General features: G+C 39.3%; 1 protein-coding gene across 1 annotated transcript; it reads left to right on the forward strand.

The window, feature by feature from the left end:
- Nucleotides 1-4,368: 4,368 nt before the first annotated feature.
- Nucleotides 4,369-5,584, forward strand: LOC147622202 (uncharacterized). Its single transcript, XM_086823685.1, has 4 exons — nucleotides 4,369-4,585; nucleotides 4,662-4,939; nucleotides 5,032-5,215; nucleotides 5,340-5,584. The coding sequence occupies exons 1-4, from the start codon at nucleotides 4,412-4,414 to the stop codon at nucleotides 5,427-5,429; spliced, it is 726 nt and encodes a 241-aa protein (XP_086679811.1). The 5' UTR covers nucleotides 4,369-4,411; the 3' UTR covers nucleotides 5,430-5,584.
- The last annotated feature ends 3,108 nt before the right edge of the window (nucleotides 5,585-8,692 follow it).

The raw sequence follows: 8,692 nt of genomic DNA on the forward strand, positions 1-8,692 counted from the left end.
GATAGTTTCAAAGTAGTTTTGTAGTCAGACCTTCCAAGATAGTTTCAAAGTAGTTTTGTGTTATGTGATGATCTTTTGTGTTTGTCAAGATAGTTTCGAAGTAGTTTGTCTGCTGATGTATGTTTTGTAATACGTGAGTGACTTTGTTGTTTTTTTATTTGTGTATTCGTTGTTATATGCTTACTTGAATAGGTTATTTGAGATGGAGGACAATGTTGGATCCAGTGATACCTCCAATAGAGTCCAAATTCCAAATAGTAGGAAAAAAAGGCACCTGGGATAGAGTGGCAATATGCAAAAAACGTCGGTGATTGATTCATAGATTGGGAGTGTAAGCTATGTCACGCAGTAAAATCAGGTGGGGCGCCTCGACTAAGAGAACACTTTTTAGGCGGAGCGAAGAAAAAGTCATGTACCCACCCCTCTGAACCTGCAGTGGCCAAACGCATAAGAGAAGAAATTCAAAAGAAAGATTCAAGAAAACATTACACTCCTACCTGTGCAACCAGAAAGTAATCTACCCAGTGCATCTTCCTGCAAGCGAAACTTTGACGTAGGAAATATACCTATGCGTCAAACTTCATTGCAAGAAAGCCTACGTCAAGGTCGGCTCAATGATGCACAACTCGCCCTTGCTGAAGCGATTTACTTTTCTAGGAGTGCTATTTGTTTTATTTTAGAAAGTTCTAGATGACTTAAAGGAATATTATCGAGCGAGGGTTTTCTCCATCCTCGATCCAAACAAAAAATTACTCTGGTGAACTCATTGAATCTGAAGGGGACCTTCAGAAGAGTATCACCAAGCGAGCCACCATTATAGTATAGGAAAATAGTGATCCAAGGAGATTCTTTTGTGAAGGCAATACACCTGACAATTGATGGGTGTAGAACCTGCATGCCCTGCTCTGCCTGGAAGCTCTCAAACTTGGCGCTGCCTTCTCCTTTGTAGTGCTTTCCGCAAAAAGTAATGTGCTCTGGGTTACCAGGGAACCTCCCACCAGCTTTTTTGGGAACATGTTAACATGTTAACATGTTAACACATGTTATTAACAAAAAAAAAATTGTGATCACGTGAATATAAAATCATTGGAGCTGACCCAAGGCTTCTTTAGGAGGAGGATCCTGGTTAACTAGATGTACTATCGCGCTAAGGGCGATGTCATCACACCAACAAGCCTTCCCGACCTTAAGTGCATGATCGACAAAAATTTAACATTTGCACACACTTAGAGTTTTCAAATCTACAGTTGACAATTTTCTACAGAATCACGACATGATTAATAGTCACATGTGTGATTTTGAAGGAAATCACATAATCTTTTTTAGGTATTCTAAAGTATTTTACCACTTGTTCTGGTGTCAGGAATCTCTCCTTGCAAAATTCTCCTTTTGGTTTGGAAAGTATAACGGTTGTGATTCTATAGCGGCTATGGTTTTTTCCTAAGATTGTCAAAGCATTGATTAAATGAGTCTCCTGATACCTTTAGACCATGTTTTAGAGGTCTATCTGATCAACTGGTCAAGTTCTATTACTGTGATTTTGGGTGAAATGGCAGTAAGGCGTGAATATAGATCCGTGATGTGATTATTCGGTTGTGATGCAATTCTTGTGCAATGATGTGTCTTTCTTTGCTCTATGATGTGATTTTGGGTAACATGCCAGACGTGATCGAAAATCACTCTATGATTCTTTTACCACGATCACGAATGGGATAAGATGGAATCTTTCAAAAATAGGGTGCATTTAATGAGTAAGATGGAATGGGATAAGATGGAATCTTTCAAAAATAGGGTGCATTTAATGAGTAATCCCAAAAATAGGGTGCATTTAATGTGAGTAATCCCAAAAATTTTGGATTGAATAAGTTGTTAGAGAATCACATTGTGAATAGAAATCACGATCGTGATTTTGTAGTCTACAGGATCACATGAATGTGATTTTGCAAGTTTCGACACAAAAATCAATGTTTTAGGGTGCAAATCTTAGTTTTTTCAATAGAGATTTAATAGTTTGATTCCTTGTAACATGGATGTTCTAATGACAACAAGCAATGCAATCAATGGCTCTTAATTTTTATGTTTTTTTAAGATTTTGGAAAATGCAGCAATGGGTGTTCCCTGCATGCATAATCACGACTGTGATTATGGAGTTCTCACAATGCAAATATCTATCCAAATGCTAGACTAGTTGATTACCTAACCTACAAACAATTCAAATGACAACTTTCAGTGCTCAAACAATGCAAAGTAGTCCTTTTTCCTCATTTTCTCCTCTTTCTTCACACAACCTATTCTCTTCTCAACCAATCTCACAGCGTCAAACAACCATAGTAAGGGAAAAGAGACTGGTAAGAAGATGTCACGGAGTGCAAATAGAGTAGAAGAGACCGGTGTTCCCCAACAGCGGGTGCTAAAAATGTTATAGGTTACACCATCCCTCCCCTAATGCAAGGACAATGCTTACCTTAACTTGTCGTGGGATATTGTCGGTATCCAAGCTCTTATCTTTGTAGACTCCAAGACTTGCTAGTGGTAGTTAGCACCACTCTCTTGCCTCATTCTCAAGCTATCACCATGAGGTTGCCATGCTTCACACAAGGACACTCACTCCTCTCAACTCTCACACTCAAGTATACAAGCATGAAAGGAACATGTACCAAGAATGTAGCTCTCTCCTCTGACTCTCTCTCTCTCACACACCATAGACAAGCAAGAAAGCAAGGAGATAAGACTTTAAACTCAATTGGCACAAAGGGGGATTGTGTATTTCATTATGAGAATAGTGTTATTTATACATCGTGCCCTTATTCACACTCGGGCACCCAAAACTTAATTTAGTAAAGATGGACTCAATGGTTACAAATTACATGGTTTTGTGGCATAGCCAGCTATTCTCATAATACAACCTTTAGAGTGCCGTTACATGACACTTATTATGCTATCTCTCATATGGAGAATGCTAGGTTAATCCCAAAATGGGGTTACCAATTTGATATAGGATCAAATGTTAAATACTACTCTTCCCTTCTTGATCAAATGTAAAATGCCACTCTTCCATTCTTGATCTTCCATACTATAATTGAAAGATTTGGGCTTAACCAAATGATAATCTCTTGATTTATGGCTTAAGAGGATGTGGAAATAACTTATGCTTTCATAGATCTAGAATACTAGGTTGTTGGAACTCTTTGGCCTCTTTCAAAACCTTGGAAGACAAAATACTTTCTTGGAAAATATTCATGGATTTATGGCTTAAGAGGATGCGGAAATAACTTATGCTTTCATAGATCTAGAATACTAGGTTGTTGGAACTCTTTGGCCTCTTTCAAAACCTTGGAAGACAAAATACTTTCTTGGAAAATATTCATGGATATATCATTTATTGGAACTAATATTATGGCCAAAGGTAATACCTTAGGGCACTCTACTAGATGCCATGTGGATTTTGGAGATGTGTATCATTGTTTTTGGGGATGCTCAACCATGTCTAATGTGTTATGGCTATTATGGAACTCCAAACATAAGGATGCTTCCTAATGTGCCCAATGATTGAAAACTACTAAAGCATTTTGGAGGGTGTTAAGTGTTAGGTGTCTTAAGAATTCTCTATGGCATTGTCTATTTTGTTGTCAACATGATACTTCTTCTATGCTTTAACCTTTCTCTCTTTCTTCTAGGTGAATTGTTGTCATACTTGCTTCATACGTTATAGTGTGTTTCTCTTCTTAAAAGGAATCTTCATTTTAAATTAAGGTGTTTCTTAACATCACACATTCAAAGAGATTATCAATGTCTAACTAGATTTACAATCTTGGCTTACATAATAGCCTTTTCGAGCTCTACTTTTAGGGACTAAAAAAGATTTTTATTCTCTCCGTTATGAGAGCTTTATTCATACTTGGCAAGTATGGATCACTTTTTTCCATACTTATTTCCTGAAGATTTATGAATTATTATGGTCTACAAGGTTCTACAATACTCAATTCATGAAAATGAATGAATTTGTGTAATTTATTAGGATATGTAACTCAAAAACATCATATGATACCATCTAAATTTTATAGTTTAGAAAAAATAGATTCTTTTTGGATGACAATTTACTCCTATTGTATTAAATTAAGAAAGTTCAATCAAAATCTTCCCTAATTATATGTTGAGAATTAACCTTTGTTGTACTGGATTTAGTCCAAATCTTTGTGAGTTTTCTGGAAAAACCATAGTAAAAATAAGCTCTAGTAATAGGTTAAGTGTGACGCGTGAGAGCTTTGGAAGTCGACACGTTGCTAGAGGACGTGTCCTGTGTGAGGTGCCGCTGATTTCGTATACAAATAGGTACTCGCACAAACCCTTCACATTCCCATCTTCAGACCCAAACCTCCTTTCACGCTCCTTTGTCGCCGTCGCGTCTCCAATGGCTTGCAGTAGTCTCTCCATCGCCTCTTCTGCTGCCCTAACGGCTGCTGATCCGCTGTCTTTTGCCTCCTCTGCGTTTGTTGCAACGTCTGCGCCAGTGTTGCCAGCGCCCCTGCGGTCATCCAGAGTTGTAAGGCACCTTGCAGCCGAATATTGCAACCTCTCCGATCAGGTATCAAACTGCTTTAATTTACAGCACGATTGTAGTGATGTTGGCTGTGCCGAGTTCTTGACTGAATCGAATGCAGGAGAAGGCTGTTCCGCCAACAAGCCCAGTTAGAAGGGGCTTTCTAGCCGGCCTGGTAGCCACAGGTGCGGCTCTGGCAGTGTTCGTGGACTCTTCTTCAATGACGGCGCCTCCAGCCGTTGCCGCGTCCGGGCCTGGTACCAGTGGCGCCGAGAGGACCGCCCAGAAGGCTCAGGACCTCCTCAAGGCAGCGGACAAGCTGAACATCGAGGAGGCCCCCAAGCGCTTTGGCCCGGGCAGGCCAGGGGCCGCCCAGGACGCCGGCAAAGTCGCCCAGGAGTAAGGCCTTCAGTGTTCACTGAGAGCATGTGAGAAGTACACTGTATCTAGTGATGTAGCAGACAGTGCTTAATGGGTTGAATTCTGTACAGAGCTGGAAGCAGAGCTATTTCCCAGTTGCAGCAGGAAGGAAGAGGGCGCAGCGACCTTACAAGCAAAGCTGAGGGCAAGAAGGGTGAGGCGGCCGACAGCGCTGCAAAAGGTGCTGTGAGCAAAGCCAACGACGGCACGTCCAGCGGCGGCGGGCTTTTCAACTCCATCCAGGAAGGCTTCCAGGTATACTTTCATGAGATATACTGCAATTTGTTGCTCCGGCGGCGGCGGCCAGTTGCATGCGCGTTTATGACAACACAGGTACGTTCCCATCGACTGATCATTCGTCGCTTTCTCGTGCATGCAGGGTTTGAAGGAAAGTGTAGCCCAGAAGGATGCGGACGCTAAGAAGGCGCTTGACGAAGCGGCGAGCAACGTGCAAAGCTCGATCCAGTGAGTGAGAAGCGTAGGAGGACTGATGATGACTGCGGCATTCCATGTATATTGAAAAAATGTCCTTCAGCTTGAGGCGGTGTTTTTTTTTGCATTACTCGTATTTTTGTATGAATTTTCTGCCCTAGCCATGGTCCAAAATATTGCTTTTTGTGTTTTTTTGTGTGTGTGTGGGGGGGGGGGGTGTGTTAGAAATAAACATTTTTTTCAACCCGTTAAAAAAAGATGGCTTTCAAGCCCAACCCACTCTTATTGAAAAAATGCATAGATTAATCGGTCTTATAACTAAAACTTCAAATTTTTGAATCTTTACATTCGAGGCTAAGGCTAGGTATAAGTGGAATTGGTTTTTTTTTCAATGAGTCATGAAAATTATACTAAACGATGGTTCTTTATGACCGGGGGAGGGGGGAGGGTTGCTTTTTTTGTTTTGTGGGGGGTGGGGAGATGATTCTTGTAACATTGTTCAATTTCTTTTGTCACTTCTTAGGATCATGATGAGACTTATACATTGAATGTGTGTTGAGGATATATATATATATATATATATATATATATATATATATATATATATATATATATGAGAGAGAGAGAGAGAGAGAGAGAGAGTGATGTGGGAGTTTACTTGTGGTGTGGTTAGTGTAAATATTTTAAGTGACCATACTTGTGGTTAGTGTAGATGTTTGAAGTGACGAAACGTGTGGTTAGTGTAGATGTTTTTAAGTGATAATACTTGTGGTTAGTGTAGATGTTTGAGTAATGATACTTGTTTTGGGTATGCAAAATTTGAGATGCGAAATTTGAGAGAGAGAGAGAGAGAGAGAGCATTGTGGGAGTTTATTTGTGTTGTGGTTAGTGTAGATGTTTTAAGTGACCCAAGCATTGTAGGGGTTTGCATATGTTTTAAGTGATGAGCAAATGTAAATCATTAAGGTATCTAAGGATAAATTTACTTACTCTATTTTATAAAAAAATATTAGTAAATACATTTAATTTGAGAATTATATGAAAGAAATTTTATGATTGTTCATCTTTTACAAGATCCATGGCTCCAAAGAGGTCAATTTCTAATATCTCCTATATCTTCAAACATAGGATTAAAAGGGAATGTATTGCCATCTCCAGAAGGATTTGAGGTGTACTAATGTAAGTTAACTAGATGACGATGAGCCCTCCTCATGTTCTGTCAATTAATTCTCAATAATTATCATCTATAACATTTATATTATGAGCATCTTTTTGATTACGCTTCAAAGAATTTGGGACATTATCACCTTCTCCCCAACATCTTTATCTTTAAATATGTCACTGAGGAAAACCGTTCTCCCAGCAGTGAATTTTTTTGAGCAAAGGAAAAAGCCAAGCGAAACTTGTCAAACAACCTCCAAAAAGAAGGAAATAGTTACAATTTCTAAACATGCACATGCAAGTATAACACTATAGCTAACATACAAATAAGAGCATTTAATCAAACAAATGACACTATAGTTAACATTGTTATGGCTTACCCAAACCCCCTTCGAAACACATCCAACAAGAAGATTACATGGTGAACCACAACTGTCGTACTAAAAGTACCAAAACAACAAGATAAGCGTTGATACTTACAAAGTAGACATAACATCAAATGAAACATACAAGATAAATGTTGCATTAGCTGAGCTCGTAACCCCTGAGGTCTCCAAGCTCCACAACTCCTTAAGAAGAAATTCCATCGTGCCTCCCAAGAGCATTGTCACACCGTCGCATTGCACTACATGTACTCGTCCCTCCTCTCTCCCCACTTCACTCACACACATTGACTAGAATGGGTTAGAGAGATATCAGGAAGAGGATTAGCAAGAGCAAGACTCTATTGCACAATGGGAGAGTTCTTATATTATGAGAGATATTACTTATATATATGGCCATAAGTGTTCACACTCACTTAAACTGTGGTCGACTGGTACTTTAGGCTCATAAGAGGCCTAATGCTATTACAATGACTACTCTCATAATATATCCATGAAGTACATCACTTGGGACTTCATCCTAACTTAGTACCACACACTCTTGAAGTGAAAATCACCATAAGTACTCCATTAGACCATTACGGGCACCCGTCCAAGACTCAAGTTGTAGATTTGGACACCACTGCTTCATATCTTGAATGTATGACCTTTTGATGTGTCTACCTTGACTCCTTGATATAAGATAATGGCAGTAGATCTTATTAACCCTAGAAATGGATTAACATTTCTCCCTTCTTGATGTCGATCGCGACCTCGATTGCGTTGAAGACCTTTGTGTGGGGAGAATTGACAAGCTTGTTGATGGCTGTTGATGTTGAGTGACGTTCAATGGTCCTTGTTCCTCCTGAAGGAATAAGAAGGCTAGTTAGTAAATGAAAAGGTTAGAGATTAGTAGGAATTCCTAGCAGGTGAGGGTGGTAGGGTTTTTTGCTAGTCATTGCATTATTATATTTTTGTGAGCATTTCTTATGTGGGTTATATTTTTTGCTCATTTTGTTTCTAGAAATCATATGTAGAGTTACATGTGATTTGTGTTAGTTAGGAACCTAAGAGATGTTAACGAAGGGGGAGAAGAGAAGGAAGGATCCGCACGAACATAGACAAAATCATGAGAACAAGATTGTGAGAGTTTTACTATTTTTGAAGTACTACAACTTTTTCTCTCTGAATTTTTCATGATTTCATCGTTTAGACACTCAAAAATTAGCTTGAATATGGTACGCGGTCTTTTTCAGGCTATTTTGGGCAATTTTGTGCTTTAAGCCCCGTTTTTTAACCTCGATTTCCGGGTCTAATTTTGAGGCTACTGGTTGGAGGCCAAAATGATGGATTTTGCCCTTGGACGCTCAAGACCAATTTCGAAGAGCTTGATGCCGGCTTTTCGATGAGCACTAAAACGGCTTCACATCAGATTGACGGTGTACGAGATATAAGCCTCCAAATAGGGCTATTTTGTTTTTGCCCATAGACCTGTTTCACGATGTGAAACGGATCTTACGGACTTAATTAAGTTATTTTTTTGCCCATGCACCTGTTTCACGATGTGAAATGGATCTCATGGACTTAATTAAATTATTATTATTATTATTTAAGGGGGCATGTTTCATGACGTGAACTAGCAGGTGCGTTTCATGGATTTTTTTATAAAAAAAAAATTGTGCGAGGCTTGTTTCACTACGTGAACTAGCATGTGCCTTTCACGATGTGAAATAGGTGTTTCACAGAATTTTGTTTTTTCATGCAGGGGCCTATTTCA

This window comes from Cibotium barometz, chromosome 29 (genome assembly GCF_041138505.1).
Source record: "Cibotium barometz isolate CiBa-2024 chromosome 29, ASM4113850v1, whole genome shotgun sequence".
NCBI classification, from domain to species: domain Eukaryota; kingdom Viridiplantae; phylum Streptophyta; class Polypodiopsida; order Cyatheales; family Cibotiaceae; genus Cibotium; species Cibotium barometz.

Coding starts and splice junctions, on each gene's coding strand:
- LOC147622202 (XM_086823685.1), top strand. CDS start 4,412: ATGGCTTGCAGTAGTCTCTCCATCGCCTCTTCTGCTGCCCTAACGGCT. Junction 4,586..4,661: donor ATTGCAACCTCTCCGATCAG/GTATCAAACTGC, acceptor AATCGAATGCAG/GAGAAGGCTGTTCCGCCAAC. Junction 4,940..5,031: donor GCCGGCAAAGTCGCCCAGGA/GTAAGGCCTTCA, acceptor AATTCTGTACAG/AGCTGGAAGCAGAGCTATTT.